The 16,408-nt window shown below is 50.3% G+C and overlaps 1 protein-coding gene across 7 annotated transcripts in view; it reads right to left on the reverse strand.

Moving 5' to 3' along the window:
• GPAT2 (glycerol-3-phosphate acyltransferase 2, mitochondrial) overlaps positions 1 to 16,408 on the reverse strand; it is a 53,059-nt gene that overhangs the window by 9,520 nt on the left and 27,131 nt on the right. For 4 of the 7 annotated variants that reach the window (XM_045446978.1, XM_045446973.1, XM_045446974.1 and 1 more), the window contains 5 exons: positions 5,615 to 5,750; positions 4,767 to 4,958; positions 1,033 to 1,161; positions 784 to 897; positions 30 to 103 (listed from right to left, as the gene is read on the reverse strand). In XM_045446978.1, coding sequence (XP_045302934.1) covers positions 30 to 103; positions 784 to 897; positions 1,033 to 1,161; positions 4,767 to 4,904 — 455 coding nt within the window. In that variant the 5' untranslated portion in view covers positions 4,905 to 4,958; positions 5,615 to 5,750. Of the gene's footprint in view, positions 1 to 29; positions 104 to 783; positions 898 to 1,032; positions 1,162 to 3,469; positions 3,603 to 4,766; positions 4,959 to 5,614; positions 5,751 to 16,408 lie in introns of those variants that run through there. The other 3 variants (XM_045446975.1, XM_045446977.1, XM_045446979.1) reach the window with 2 other exon arrangements.

The raw sequence follows: 16,408 nt of genomic DNA on the forward strand, positions 1-16,408 counted from the left end.
CCCTCCACCCATCCCCCAGCTCTGACTACCTGGTGTTCTCCTCCTTCACCAGAATCACGTTGCAGAAGCCTAGATCCATTATGCTTCTGTGAAAGAGGGACTCCTGCACGAGAGGGGCCAGGGACAGCATGTCCTTTGGGGGGGGGGGGGCTTCACAAACCAACAAAGGAAAGCTCCTGCTCTATCTTCTGTAGTCTCTGCCTGATGAACTATTGAGTATACCAGGAGACAATTACACCACAGCATTTCATTTCTCATCTGGAGACTTCCTCAGGAAGAAGAGTTCCATGGTCAAAACAGAAGTGTTGCACTCTCTACAGAATCAGCCTCTTAGAGCATAGCATATAAAGTCTCTGAGAAGTTCTCTTATCAACATCAGAGAACATGTAGCCTGGATCTCTGCCAGGACCCTGGGGCTCATCAGCACCAGCACATGGCATGGACACAAGGTCTTCAAGCATGTGTTGCATGTTACGTGACTTTAGTGTCCCCAGAACAGAACAGTAAGACTCACGCAGGCATGGCCAGACCCCAGCCCTCTGGCCACACCCTAGCTCCTCTCTCTGCACTTCTCCACCCAACTCTCCCAGGCCTGGAAGCCAGCCCCAGGCTGACAATACAACCAACACGGGTGCATCCATCCCCTGGAGAGAAGAGCAGAGGCATGGGCAGGAGAGGGCTGAACTCAGGAAGACATAAAGGAAGCTGCTTCCCAAAGCCATGGCTCTCATAGTCAAGTTTCCCCAAGCTTCCTGGATGGGGCCCAGCCCCAACATCACTCACCCAGCTCTTAGGAGTGCAGGTCTGGCAGCAGCGACCCACAAAGGGGCGATATTTCCCCAGGAATGGGGTAACAGCCTCCAGTTTCATCCCAAAGCCTGAGGACCACAAGCTGGTCTGGAAAAGGGCCACAGGAAGAAATGAGAGGTCTCAAAGTCCTTAGCAGGGGGAAGGAAGTTCCAGAAGTGAGGGGACATGGGAGGGGAGGGGAGAGGACAGAGGGTACTGGGGGAATGGGAAGGGCCACACTACCTCCCGGCTGTTCTGGGGGTTCCTCTGCTTGGTCTGGAGTCTGGTTTCCAACATGGTATCCATTGGGGGCCTGTAAAATCTGGGAACTAGCCACTTCTGCGCCTCTCTCTCACCCCACAGGAACCTTACCTGGGGAGAGGAAGAAGGATGGAGGGGAAACTGTAGTTTGGGCCACAACCAGAAGTTCCTGGAGTGACTCTTCCTCAGCTCCCACCTCCAGAACGGACGGACAACACCTGGGCCAGGAGGAGTGAGAAGCCGGGATGGAAGATGGAGGGAGACTGGCTCAGATCAAAGCCCCACCCTATACCTGACAAGTCCTACAAAGGAAGCCAGCTGGCCTCAAAAGATATCACAGCATCCAGATCAGGGGCTCCCTCAGGCTGACATGAAAGGGATCAGCTGTCTTGCCATCAACAGGCACCCTGCCACCTCATAGTACAGAAGGGGGTGACAATGGAAACTGAGACCCCTTCTGTGCACAGGGAAAGGCGGCTGGATTGGCAGGAAGGAGGCATCAGACTGCTAAAGAGGAACAGGACCATCGTCACAAGGCTACCAGGTCCTGCTCAGCTGCTCTTCCCTTTGCACCAGAAGACAGAAATTTATCCACCCAATCATGGGTACCAGGTGGGGGACAGTTGGGGGCCAGAACACAGACCTGTTCCCAAGGAATGCTCATCTGGTTGGGAGCAAGACAGACTTTTCCATAGTGGATCCCCTCGTAATAGTACTCTCCACAAATGCTCCCACCTGGTATCTCCTCAGCACCCTCTTTCCCACCATAATACTCCCCTGAACTAACAAACATCTTTCTTCCCCAAAACGACTCTGAACTCCTCCGGGCCTAGAAACTGGACGCTAAAAACCCCTCTGACCAGATTTCTCACAATGTCGCTGATGGGTAGGCTGATCCAATTTTTTATGTACCCCACCACACAATGAACAAAATAACCACGTGGAAGCGCCTTCTCCCTTCCCCGTCGTCCCACCAAATTCTGTCCATGGCTCTCCATCCTTGATGCCTCTGGATCACCCTCTAATTTTTGCCTCTGTTCATTGATTCCCCCAGCCCAAGCTTGCTGGGCAAGAAGCCTCCTGCAGGGCCAAGGTTTCATTTCCCCACATCATCTGAAAGTCTCCTGGGGGCAACAGCTGCACAGAGGAGGGACCCAGGAAGTGCTGGATGGCAGACTGGAACTTCCTCTCCCAGAATTCCCCTGGGTCTCTCCTCTTCCCACTTACCACAATTTAGAACCATGAAGCCAAGAGGCAGGAGGATGGAAATTCCTTCAGTGCACAAGCTCTGGTAGACTCCTTCCAAATGTACTTCCTACTTTGAAAAACGTTCTCACAGCCCCACTCACAGACACTTGGCACAGGGAGCTCCCAAGCCAAGGCTGCAATGTGAGGAGTTCTGCCTACTCTGCAAGGAGGATGTCTTCTCCCCAGCCTCAGACCACCCCCACTCTTAAAATCTAGCCCCATTAGATCCGTGCCAACCCTAAAGGGGCAGCGTAAAACACAGGCAAGGGGTAACTCCCATTCACCCCAAGTCAACTACTCAGCTCGTAAGATCCAGAGGTCAGTTCTGGGGTAGATCTTTCTAGTGCTCAAGTCCCCAAAATAGGGGCTTCTGTCACTCTGTAGCTCCTGCCCGGACATCTATAGCAGGGGTGGCAAACTGGCATCGCAAGGGCCAAATGTAGTTCATATACATATTTTACTTGGCCACACAATGTTCTAAAACTTGATTAATTAACTTCAACATTTAAAGCTCGTGAGCTTGCTCTATTAAAAACAACAGGTTTCCAACTGCTGTTGTTATATTAAAAAAAAAAAACAAAAAAAACAAAAAAAACCACTCCCCAACCTGAGAGCGGGCGTCTCTGGCTTGTACCCCAGACGGCCTGGGCTGGCTGAAGCCCGGAAGCACTGCCTTACCATTTGCCACATCAATCACACCTGATACCCAGCCCGTGTGCACAGCTGAGTTTGCAGCCCCTGGTTAAGGGATAACATCCAAACCCGCTCTCCTGTGTGGAATGTCTGTTCCCCACAAAGAGCCGCAGCTTGAACATGGCGTGCCCAGGGAACGGAGGGAGGAGCGGGCTCGGAACTCGGGCCTCTCACCAGACCCCTCGCAAAGCGTTCCCCGAACTGTCTCAAGATAAAGAAAAAGCGACTGCGCCAGTGGGGGGGTCGAACGTCTGACCTGGACGCGTCCCATAGGTCTAGGCTGCCGGGAAGCCACAGCAGGACTCATCTGCGCGGCAGGCCCTACAAAGTCCGCACTCCGTCCAACCCTCGCCAACCATCCCCCCCCCCCCCCGAAAAGTCACCAGAGCTGAGCTGGCTCCCAAGATGGGAAGGCCCCGGAACTATCCTAGGCCTAGGCTGACCTGCCCCTGCACGGGAGCAAACCCACGGTTCTCACCTCACACCCGCCGCCAACTCCCGCCAAAACAGCAGCCGGTGAAGACGCCGGAAGGCAAGGGCTGGCGGCCTCTGCGTAGCCGGCTAAAAGGGAGCCCCGTTCACCAATTGGAACGCGCACCAGGCTCGGAGGCCCGCCCCCGCGGCGCCCCGCCACGCCCCACGTCACGCAGCGCCACGAGACGCCGCGCCACGCCACGCCCCACGCCACGCCACGCCACGCGTCCGCTGCTCGGCCACGTGATCCGTCCTGGGGGGCGGGGGCCGAGGTGACTGTAGGCGGGGCGGCTGCATTCTGATGGCATGGAAGTCGCGTGCAGGGCACAGGCTCCTGGGGGCACCCCTGTTTTTGTGCTGCGCCCGGTTCGCCCTTCCAGGCAGGTCCTGTGGGGACGTGGAGACCCCTGGAGACGTCCTTGAAACTCGAGGATATCCGAAGGTTGAACAAGGACAACAGGGCAGCCAGTTTCTAATAAATGAGTTTCTCTCCTGGGGTATATATGGCCTCCCAAGCTGGAGTTCAGCATCTAGCAAAATTCCAAGTTGGGAACGTTTAGAAAAGAGAATCACCAGAAGCCAGTTATGGATCATGGAAAAACAAGTCAGTCCTCCCCAGTGTCATTTCCCTCCTTGGTTAGAACTCTAGGGGCGCCTGGGTGGCGCAGTCGGCTGGGCGTCCGACTTCAGCCAGGTCACGGTCTCGCGGTCCGTGAGTTCGAGCCCCGCGTCGGGCTCTGGGCTGATGGCTCAGAGCCTGGAGCCTGTTTCCGATTCTGTGTCTCCCTCTCTCTCTGCCCCTCCCCCGTTCATGCTCTGTCTCTCTCTGTCCCAAAAATAAATAAACGTTAAAAAAAAAAAAAAAAAAAAAGAACTCTAGACCATAGTCAGGGACGAGCTGCAGTCACCAGGTACCTGGGTTTCAGGTGGTCCTGTGACCCGTTTATTTATTCGTGCGGTTATTGGATTGATACCCAACTCATGTCTCGGCCCTAAGCTTCAGGTGAATGAAGACTGCATTAACTCATTCATCTTTTGACTGTCCCCAACACACATCAGGGGACCCGCAAGTAGCAGGCAAACCATATAGAGTAAATGAGGGAAGGAACAATGACGGCTGTGTTCCCCCACTGCTCCCCTGTAATGAACGCACTTGATGCACAAGAGAAACCCAGTTTCAGAATATTGTTGTCACAGCATGAGCAAAACCACACGGAGGCCTGGCTGTGAGAGAGAGAAAAGGTGGTTCACATCCCTTCCTCCTCGACTCACTGCCCTTGATGTGACTGCCCCCAACCTACCCCTCCAGGGTGTAGCCATCTCTCTGCCTCCTTTGTGCCACTTTGCGTAATATCTACCCAGGCTGTATGTTTGTGTCCGTTGACTTTAACCCGGGTTTGCGGTGCCCTTTCGGCACTTGCAAAATCCATGTTTTCCATGATACCTTTCTTTTCTGGGTGCGCTGGCCACAACTAGATCCTGCGATCCTGAGGCTGAAACAAAACAAAAACAAAACCACCTTTATTTAGAAGTTGTGAGTTGCCTCCTAAGAGAACAGATTTGAGTTTACCTGACACCCCCCTTTGTTCTGGGAACACTATCTATATAGGCCGTTGAATTTCACAGTTATCTGAGGTAGGTTCCCACCTCTCCTTCTGAGGGAGATTCAATGTTGAGACATAGCCCCAAGCATTCCCAAGATGCCTCAGACTGGAGAGTTGCCCGGATTGTGACAGCAGAAACCAAGTCTGTCAGTGAGCAGGGTATGTTCTCAGTCATGTTGCTTCTTTGGGAAAAAAAAAAAAAAAAATCTGTTTTGTTTTTGTTGTTTGCTGTAATTTGGACATTTGAAAAGAAGCCTCACCTCTCAGACGTGGATCTGAGTTGGGGAATTGAGGATTCAAGAAGGTGCAGAAAATGTGGAGCTGCCATGCAGCCAGACCTGCAGGCCAGCTGCTGCGGAGAATGACTGTGACTGACCTGACCTTGGGAGAAACAGAGCAGCTCATTTGGGCTTGGACCCACCCAACCTGGACGGCAACTCAGGAGCCCCAGACAGAGAAAGACACTCACCAGGGGGTGTCGGAGAAAGAGTCCCTTTCTCAGATTACCACCTCCCTTTCCAGGTCTAGGGGCTCAGCCCAGTTACCTTCAGAGGTAACCATTGGGTTGTGCTCTGTGTTGCACTTCCCTTCCACTGTTCCAGAACCTTCCATAAAGTCTTGTTAACTTTTGCAGTAAACTGCACAGTTGAGAATGGAGGAGTGGAATCTGGGTGCTGGAGGCTGGAAGGTGGGAAAACGAAAGCTGCAAAGAGATGCTCACCATCTTACTCCCTGGCCGAGGTTGGCAGATCTGTGGAAGAACACTTGAGCCAAGAAGCTGGGGTGGGGGATGGGGAATGAGGAGTGGGAATATGAAGTCCTTGTATAATAATTGGAATTTGGGGTTCTAGGAATGTCAGAAACAGTGTGAAATGTTAAAGGCTGGATGGCCTGAGGAAGGAGGGTGTTTTGTGTTACAGGGCTCGGTCCTTCACCCCAACATCTTTATCCACAACTTGAATATTGACCCAGAAGGTGGGTTTAGCATTCTAGAAGATGCCATGAAACCATTAGGAATAAAAGGTATTTGCTGGCAGAATTAGGGTTCAAAGAGATTCTGCGAAATGGGAAATCAGAACCAAAACCAGCCTCAACCTAAAAGTGGTGATCCTGAGGAATGACAGTCGAGCGGAGTGGGCATAAAGCTGGACTTGTTGTTGTGGTCTCTGTCCAGGGGCACTCTTTTCCTTTCCGCCGATCATAACTCAAATAAACCCAAGCCAAAAGATAATGGGTTGGCTCACATAACTAGAAAGTGTAGGTGTGCTAACTTCAGGCATAACTGGATCCAGGGATCAAACGATGTTGTCAGTCTCTGATTCTCTCTTGTGTGTCTACACTACTTGTCTCTAATTGGTTTTATTCTTCTTGACACTTCTCTCCTATACCAAGATGATTGCCAGCAACCTAAGACCCATCTGCTTTAGCAACCTTAGAAAGAAATGTCTGTCCCCCAACATCCATATGAAAACCCCGGGGAAGACTCTGATTGGTCCTGCTAGGATCGTCTGCCCACCCTCTGTGGCAATCTGCCCACCCTCTGCCCAATCACTGTGTCTAGGGAGTATGGTGCCATATTGGTTCCACCCAGACCACTGCCCTCTCTCCCTAACTATGCAAAATGAGGGGGGAACACCTTGATTGACCACCACAACAAGAATGGGATGTGGAGAGGTTGATTCCCTCAGGGAAGGGGTGCTGGCTGAAAAAGCAACATGCCTGTCATGGTTTCTGCAGCTGACTTATTACCAACGCTAGGCTGGGACCATTTGTTTGGTCTCTGCTACATCCCAGGGTCAGCACTATGGACTCTTGATAAATGTTTGTTGAGTGATGAGTGAACTTCCTTCTCTGTGGACCTTAGTTCTCTTCTTCTATTGAATAAAGATAATAATCTGTCTACTTACTTTGCATGGTTAGAATGTGGCTCAGGAAGACTGTGGAGGGGATGGGTTTGGAAAAGCATGATCAATCCTCCAAACAACATTGATGATGGTGAACCAGCCAGTGCCACCATGTGATGCTGGCCAGGAGGGTTGGACAACCCTGGGGAAAGCCAAGAATCATTCTGTTGTTCTGTGATCCCCTTGCCCCTTGCTCTCACTTCAGGGGAACCCAACCCTTCTGGGTGGGAAGCTCAACTTCCCACTATATGCTTTTTATCCATCATACTTGGATTTCGTCTACCCAGAAAACATAGGTTCTGTAACAGGATGTTTCCCCTCCTATTGACCAACTTGCCTGGGATCGGAGGAAGTCGTGCTGAGTAACATTCTAGAGCCACTCTTTCTCCCTTTTTGGAGATCAACTCCTAGCATTGATTTAGCAAACTCCATCCATTGCCTGCTAATTGTTAGGTGGGAGCAAAGTGTGGGTGTAGACACTCCCCTAGTAGAGTCATCTCATGCTCTTGGGAGGGGTGGCCTAATATACGACGATGTTACCTCTCCCTCAATTAATGTGTAACATCGCTGTAATGCCAATAAAAATTCCAGCTATGAAAGCTTACTCCGAAATGTGTGAGGAGGAATAAATTTCTACAGATGCCTACGTAAAAGGGGAATGGACAGGAATCTCTCTCTCCCAAATATTTAGGCATACTACAATGACGTTTAAAAACAAACAAAAGAACAGTCTGATGTTAGTGAGAGAACAGACAACCCATGGGGACATGGTGGAGAGTTTAGAAATGGATCCCTAGCTCTAAGGAAGCTTAATATACAATAAAAGGTGCATCAAAGTCTGCTGGTCTTACTGGGAAAATTCTGACTCACTTTATAGGGAAAAATGATGTTATCCCATTAGAAGGAGAGTGCTCAGATGGTCAAAGAGTCCATGTGAATGGCCGAATGATAACATTGATAGGAAAAAAAAAAAAAAAAAAAAACACATGGAGGGGAATATCTATGAAACCCAGAGCGAGGAAAGGATTTAATAGACAAAATTTCAAAGCACAATCCATAAAGCAAAAAAAAAAAAAAAAAAAAAAAAAAGTGGGTGGTGGGGGAGAGGGGTACTTTACTATATCATAATGAAAGATATCTGTCCCAAATGACACATGACAAAATGAGAGAAGATATGTGCAACGTCTAAAATTTACAAGATTAGTACAGTCTTAGTGTACAAGGAACTCCTACAAATCAGCAAGAAAAATAAATGAACAAAGGATATGAGCAGGCACTTGTTGGAAGAGGAACCCCCCCCCCCCCCAAAATCTAAGAAACCTGTGTGGATATGGTCAAAATCACTAGCAGTGAAATTCAGATGATAACAATAAGACATCCAAACAGACTTTTCCCTAAAGAAGACATACAAATGGCCAAGAAGCACATGAAAAGATGCTCAACATTGCTAATCATTAGGGAAATGCAAATCAAAACCACAATGAGATACCACCTTGCACCCATTAGGATGGCTACTAAGAAAACAGAAAACAACAAGTGTTGGTGAGGATATGGAGAAATTGGAACCCTTTGCAGCTGTTGGTCGAGTATAAAATGGAAACATAGGTAAACAATGTAAAATAGGAAAAACGATGCGGTAGTTCCTCAAGAAATTAAGACTAGAACTTCCATGTGATCCAACAACCTTTTTTTTTTTTTTTTAACGTTTATTTATTTTGAGAGAGAGAGCAGAGGAGGGGCAGCGAGAGAGAGGGAGAGAGAGAATCCCAAGCAGGCACAATGCTCTCAGTGCAGAGCCTGGCACGGGGCTCGATCCCACAAACTGGGAGATCACGACCTGAGCCAAAACCGAGAGTTGGAAGCTTGACCATCTGAGCTACCCAGGAGCTCCAAGATATGGCAGTTCTAATTCTGGGTACATACCCTAGAGAATTAAAAGCAGAATCTCCAAGAGATATTTGTGCACACATAACTACAGCAGCATTATTCACAGTAGCCAAACAAATGGAAGCAACCCGAGTGTCCATCAACAGATGAATAAACAAGCTGTGGTACATACATACGATGGAATATTATTCAGCCTTAAGAAGGAAGGAATTTCTGACACATGCTACAACACGGATGAACCTCGAGGCTGAGTGAAATAAGCCAGGCAGAAAGAGACTGGCGTAAGTGTATGATTCCACTTATATGAGGTACCTAGAGCATTCAAATGCATAGAGATAGAAAGCAGAATGGTGGTTGCCAGGGGCAGAGGCAAGAAGGAAATGGTAACTCGGTGTTTAATGGGTACAGAGTTTCTGTTTTACAAGATGAAAAGCATTCCTGAGATGGACGGTGGTGACAGCTACACAGCGGTGTGAATGCAATTAACAACGCTGAGCTGTATACTTAAAGTGGTTAAGATGGAAAGATGAATGATGTGGATTCTTCACCATAATTTAAAAACCACCACCACCCAAAATATCATGCTACACCTACGTGGTAGGCAGAATTCTAAGATGAGCCCCACTGCCCAAGCGCTGTATAATTCTCTGCCCTTGACTACGGGCAGAACTTATAAGCTTGCCTCTAACCAGTGAAATATAACAAAGGGGATGGGATGTCAACCCCTGATTAGGTTATGCATTATGGAAAAGGTGAAGAGAATTTGCTGATGTAATGAAAGCCCCTGGTCAGTTGACTTTAATTCACTCAGAAGGGAGATTATCCTAGGTGAGTCAAACCTAATCATGCGAGTTGTTTTTAAAAAAGGATGTAGAGGGGTGCTGGGTGGCTCAGTTGGTTAAGCATCTGACTCTTTTTTTTTTTAATTTTTTTTTTTAACGTTTATTTCTTTTTGAGACAGAGAGAGACAGAGCATGAATGGGGAAGGGTCAGAAAGAGAGGGAGACACAGAATCTGAAACAGGCTCCAGGCTCTGAGCAGTCAGCACAGAGCCCGATGCGGGGCTTGAACCCACAGACCGCGAGATCATGACCTGAGCCGAAGTCGGATGCTTAACCGACTGAGCCACCCAGGCGCCCCAGCATCTGACTCTTGATATCAGCTCAGGTTGTGATCTCGAGGTCATAGGATCGAGCCCCCAGGTGGGCTTTGGTGTTGTGGAGCCTGCTTGGGATTCTCTCTCTCTCTCTCTCTCTCTCTCTCTCTCTGCCCTCCCCCCACTCTCCCTCATTCTCTTTCTCTTTCTCAAAATAAATAAACATTTTTTTTTTTAAAAAGGATATAGAGATCAGAGACTCTCCTGCTGACCCCGAAAGAAGCAAGCCACCTTGAGTTCTACAACCACAAGGAGATGAATTCTGCCAACAGCCTGAGGCAGCTTGGAGGCAGTTCTCTGTCTCTTTGAGCCGCCGATGAGAATGCAGCCTGCCCAATACCTTGATTGCGGGCCGAGCAGGACACCCGGCTGAGCCAGACCCAGACTCCTGGTCCACAGAAAATAGGAGGTAAAAAAACGCATATTATTCCAAGCCACGCCGTTTGTGGTAACTTGCTGCACAGCAGCAGAGAACTAAGGCAATCTTGCAGACAGGCCAGTCTTAGCTGAATAAAGCCCAGTGTCAGTGTCAGGTGGAGATGTGGGGATGTCGGCGAGGGTGTTGCGGTGGAGGACAGACCAGAGCAGCCGTGGTGGAGATATTGCTGTAAAGAGCACACAGCCCTACAACCCCGTGACTCCATTCCCAGGTAGAGATGCAAAAGACGTGGACGCAGGTCCATAGGACGTGTATAGCATGATGTTCTGGGGACAAGGGTTGTCAGAGAGAACCTGGGTGTCCATCCCGGGGAGAGTGGGAAGAAGCATGGGAATGGCTCACACCGTGAATTATGCAGCAGGCAGGAGAGATTAAATGCACACATAGCAACGTGGATGGGCCTTAATGCTGAGTGTAAAATGTGAGAAATGACACCAGAACCAAAACACTACCATTTGCAGAAAAAAAGAAAAAAAAAAACCCATAAAGACAATATCCATCTTGCAAAAGCACCTACAAGGGGGTGGAGGAACGAGTTCCATTAGCATGTTGCCTCTGCGGAGGAAGGGAATGGAAGTGGGGTAGAGATAAAAGAGAATAAGGAAAACAAGAGAGGCGTGTTATATTGACCAAAGATGATAATGCACCGGGGAACTTAACTCCACTTGAGAGTACAATGAACTGTACCTGAGGCCCCGCAGCTGCTGACAGTAAGGTCCACTCCCGCAGAAGGGGACAGCTGGGCAGGGAGAGAAAAGACAGGGGATGCTAATGAAGTGAGACATTAATTCTGCCCCAGAGGGAGTCCTGCCTTGATATTCGTAACGACTTGTAATGGGAATGACAGACAGCCTAAAATTGTTCAATTTTGTTTGTTTCTTTCTTTCTTTATTTTTTCAATGTTTATTTATTTTTGGGACAGAGAGAGACAGAGCATGAACGGGGGAGGGGCAGAGAGAGAGGGAGACACAGAATCGGAAACAGGCTCCAGGCTCTGAGCCATCAGCCCAGAGCCCGACGCGGGGCTCGAACTCACGGACCGCGAGATCGTGACCTGGCTGAAGTCGGACGCTTAACCGACTGCGCCACCCAGGCGCCCCTCTTTATTTATTTTTAATAGAGGGAATTTATCGGCTGAAATGACCTAGAGGTAGGTTTCAGGTATAGAATGGATTCAGGAACTGAGATAATGTCATCAGGATGTCCCCGGGTGCTCTTCCAATCGGCTTGCCTCTGGGTTGTCTTCCTTCTTAGGCTGACCCCATTGGATGACAAAGATGGTCCCTAGCAATGCCAGCTGTATAGTCTCCAGCCAACGAACCCAGAAGTGTGGGTGTCCCTCGTCCAGAGGTTCCCACAAAAGTCCCACAACTAACCCTGAGTCACAGAGTCACATGCCCACACCTGAACCAATCCCCAGGGCTCTGATGGCCACGCCGGGGTGGCATAATCACCTGGGACTGTTTGGGAATCCTGATAGAATGGCCCAAGCAAGAGCTTAGCAACATGAAGATGGAACAGCAGAATGTGAGTTTCCTTGCTGCCTGGCTCGGGCCTGGCCGTCCCAGGGAGGCAGGCACCATTAGAGTCTCTGAGCAGAAGGATCAGATCCGCAATTTGCAGACCACTTGGCAGCTAGCGGTGGGTGGCCTGGGGGGGAGCGGGCGACATTCAGGCCCTCTCGCATTTCCTCTGACAAAGAAAATGCCTCCAGAAGTGCCCCCCTCTAAGCCATTCTCCCTGCCAGAGTCTCTTTCCCAGAAAGCAAAGAGGCTAGCAGGCTCAGAGTGTTTTCAACATAAATGGTTGGGGGAGGGCCCTCTTGGGGTCCTGGGTCATTGCAAGAGAGCTCATATGGAAGCAAATCTATATAATCAGTTGCCAGAAAAGTACTTAACTGGCCTGTATTCATCCTGCACCAGGAGAGCTGCAGAGACACAATGGTCCCAATCCCTCAACAAAAACCCATTCTGGGCCAGCCCCAGGGTCTGGGGATTCTCCAGCACTTAACCACCAGCCTTTCTGCCCCACCCGGCCCACGAGCACCTGGTGGGTGGCTGCTGCATTGTCTCTTGAGGGCACTGGGGGCAATGCTGGGCTGCGCCGGGCAGGGCTATGGTGGGGGGAGGCATGGGGATCTGAAGACCTTTCTTTATGTGGCCCCCACAACACCTCCCCTCAAGCCACATCTCCCGCTGCCTGGGGATTTTGAATGCAGTTCTCAGGCTTTTTCATGGCTGTAGTGGGCAGCTTGTTGCCTAATGAACAGCCAGCTACAAGAGGCTGAGCTCCAACTGTGGGCAAAGAACAGGTAGCTCTGCTTTCCCCCAGAATGGGGAGGCTTGGTGCGGGTCTGCACCTGCCTCTGGAGCAGGAAATGCAGCCGAGAGAGATGTACGGATTGGTTAGAGTGCTTTCAGCTGAAAGAAATAGAAGGCTCAACTCAAAGGGGCTTCAACAATAAAAGAGAGGTCGCCTGCACAAGGAAGCCCCGAGGGAGGACAGCTCAGGGCTGGTTAGTTCAGTGCTACAGTGACATCAGCAGAGACCCAGGGCTTTGGATGCGGAGCATCAGAAGCTCCAGGAGGAATGAGATCAGCTGGAAAAAAAAAAAAATGGGTTTGATCTTATAGACAGCTTCCCGTGCTGTCCTCAATGGGCCAGCTCTGCTCTTGGGGCAGCTTCTCTCATGATCACAGCATGGCTGCCACAGCTCCAGGCATCGCATCCAGACATGACTGCACACAGCAGAGAGACCACCTCTTCCTGGTTTACTCCTCTTCTTCTTCTTCTTCTTCTTCTTCTTCTTCTTCTTCTTCTTTTTTCTTCTCCTGGTTACATCTTGTTAAGAGTAAGGCAACTTTTCCCAGAATCCCCCTAGCAGCTTCTGTGTCTTATCTCACTGGCCAGATTTTCATCACGCACTCATTCTTGGCCAGTCTCCAGCAGAGGGCACTGGCTTACAGGGTGTGGACTACCCCAACAGTACCGGATTCTGACCCTCCAGCAGCATCTGTGACACCGAGACGCAGAGGTTCTTCCCTTCACAAGTCAGTGGAGAGGGGTTTGGGGTTCTAGCCCAGTTTTCTTCACCAATCAATGTCTGATCCTGGACAAGTCGGATCCCCTTGTCAGTCACCCACGTGGCAGGCATTCACAACTTGCAAACACACCCCTGATTCGGCTTGGTGGCAATGCGCCCAGCCAGAGGAGAGATCACGACTGTGTAAGCAGTTGTGACAGTACCTCTGCCCTTTGTTAAATACGTGCCTGGGCAGCCTCCACTGCAACGAGGTGTAACCATGTGACCCATTCCCAGGCGATGACACAGAAGGGGGACCCGGCTGCGGTATTTCTGGAAAAGATGGGGAAGGCCCTCACCTCTTTTCTTTCCCCTGCCTTTCTCCCTTCTTTCCAGTTTTGTTCACCGGTAAGCGAGGACGTGATTTTTGGAGCCGTGGCAGCCATTTTGCAATGAGGGAAATACCAAGAAAATCTCAGACCTGCTAACCTCACATTGTCACGTTACTGGGCTGTGAGACAATCCTAAAACCACATGGATTTGTTACGTGGGTAAAATAAACTCCCATTCAATTAGTCCTCCATTGGTTGAGCTCTCTTTACCGGTAGCCAAAATACCTTAACTGACACGGAGCTCAGTTTCTTTACCGATAAAACAAAAAGACTGACTCCCGTGGTGGCCATCTTCCTTTGGGTTCTCCTCTTTGATGAAGGAATCCTCCTAGAATTTCCCCTTTAGACCACCAAGGAAGGCCAAGTTCCTGCCGATCTTCCGTCTGTCCTTGCAAACCTGATAGCGCCAAATGATAACAATAGAGAGTCCCTGAAGCCCTTTCCTTTCCTGCCGGGAAACTCCATCCGTGACCAAAAGGACACGGGTGAGAATCAGTCGCAGGCTCATATAGCAAAACCACAGAAGCCTGACAATAGCATCTTAAGCAAATAAGCTTTGGGTTTTTTTTTTTTTTTACCTCAAGTAATAAGAAGTCCAGAGGCCAGGAGGCCACTGGGGTTTGGGTGAGGTTATCAGGGACCGGGGTCCTTTCAGCTTCCTACCTTGTCATCCTTGGCAAGTGCCTTTGTCTTCATGGTCACAAGACGCCCGTTGCCCTTTCAGGCAGAGCTTCGTGGTCCAGAGAGGAATAAGGGGAAAGGGAAAGGCCAAAGGGAAGAGTCACCGAGTCTCACAAGAAATCCCTACTCAGAGGCCACCTGTCATTGGTCATTTGGGTTGTGTAACCATCCCTGGCTTTGAGGGAGAAGAAGGGGAGAATGGCTGTTGGGTAGACAACTAACCACATGGGCCACCAGGTTTGGGGTCAGAAGAGCTGGGGTGCAGTCCCACTACTTGCTGCTGCCTCTGTGACCCTGGCAGTTGGGTGAAAGTCTTGAGTCTCAGGAGCCTCATCTGTCTGGCATCCGCACGAGGGTCCCCAAAAGGCTGGGGTGCTAGTTTGGGGACCCAGGGTTGGTGTGGGAATGGGAAGGGTGGCTTACTCAGGCTCTTCTGATTTTAAGTGATAGAAACTCACTCAACTTCTCTACAGAGAAAAAAAGAGGTGGGTGGGGATTTATTCTGAGGATGAGCAGCACATCTCAGACCCGCTGGGCCAGGGGAGCGGTCAGACCTCAGGCGGGACTGGACCACAAGCTGGAGAGCCCTTAGAGACAGGAGCCGCCGCCCTCTCTGGCTCTCCTGGCCTCGGGCTTGCCTCCAAGCCCGCCTGGCTTTTTCGCCCATGCTGTCTGCACCTTCTATCCCCCTGGAGGAAGAGAGGCTTCCTCAGCCTACAGCTCCCACGTTCCCCTGGACAATGGACTGCCGGCGTGTCTGCATTCTTATTGTGGATTTGTGGAAGAGAAGGTCTGATGGTCCAGCTCATACTTGCGTCCACCTCTTATCCCATCGGTCCAGCCGTAGGATTAGCTGAGGCTGACAAGCACACCCGAGACAAAGCACTGCCCACCAGGGGAGGGGTGACGCAGAGGCAGGAGAGTCCTCCTCGGGGTTACGGGAGGCAGGGTCCCGTGGGAAGGATGACTGGTTGAAGGCCGACTTTACGCATTTTTTTTTTTTTTTTTTGAGAGCGTGCAGGGGAGGGGGGAAAAAAGAGAGAGAGACAGAGAGAGGATGCAAAGCAGGCTCTGCCCTGACAGCGGAGAGCCCAACGCGGGGCTCCATCTCAGGAACTGAAGCGCGAGATCGTGACCTGAGCTGAAGTCGCTTAACCACTTGAGCCACCCAGGCGCCCCCGGACTTCACGTGTTCTTATGTGTCCAAAGCTTCATTCACTTCAGTCAAGTCGGATGCTCCCTTTCCCCTCACCCCCTCTTCAAGATGGAATCCATCTCCTTGGGACCATATGATCCCAAAACAGCTCCCAGGAGACCGTGGGGAGGGAAATGGGGGAAATGAAACATGTCCCCACATCAGTCACCTCTAAGATCTTGCCAGTTTGAACAGGATAAGAAAGCAGATGGGAGGCGGAAGAATGAACCTGGATGAACGCACGTCCTGATCCCTGGAAACAGTTACACGGCACAGGTTATACGGTAAGGCGGAATTCTGGCTGCAGATGGAATTAAGAATACCGGGCAGCTGCCCTTAAAATAAGGAGATGATCCTGATTATCCAGGTGGGCCCAATGTCATCACAAGAGTCCTTTAAACATGGAGAGGGAGGCAGAAGAGACGTGATCTGAGACTCGAGCAGCAGTTGCTGGCTTTGGAGATGGAAAGGGGCCACAAGCCAAAGAGTGCGGGCAGCTCGCAGAAGCTGGAAGAGGCCGAAAATAAATTGTCCTGTAGAGCCTGGAGAAAGGAACACAGCCCTGGAGCCATCCTGATTTTAACCCAGCGATGCCTGGGTCAGGGTTCTGACTTCCAGAATTATAAGATAGTAAATTTGTATTGTGTTAAGCCACTGAGTTGG

Source organism: Leopardus geoffroyi, chromosome A3 (assembly GCF_018350155.1).
Source record: "Leopardus geoffroyi isolate Oge1 chromosome A3, O.geoffroyi_Oge1_pat1.0, whole genome shotgun sequence".
In the NCBI taxonomy this organism is placed as follows: domain Eukaryota; kingdom Metazoa; phylum Chordata; class Mammalia; order Carnivora; family Felidae; genus Leopardus; species Leopardus geoffroyi.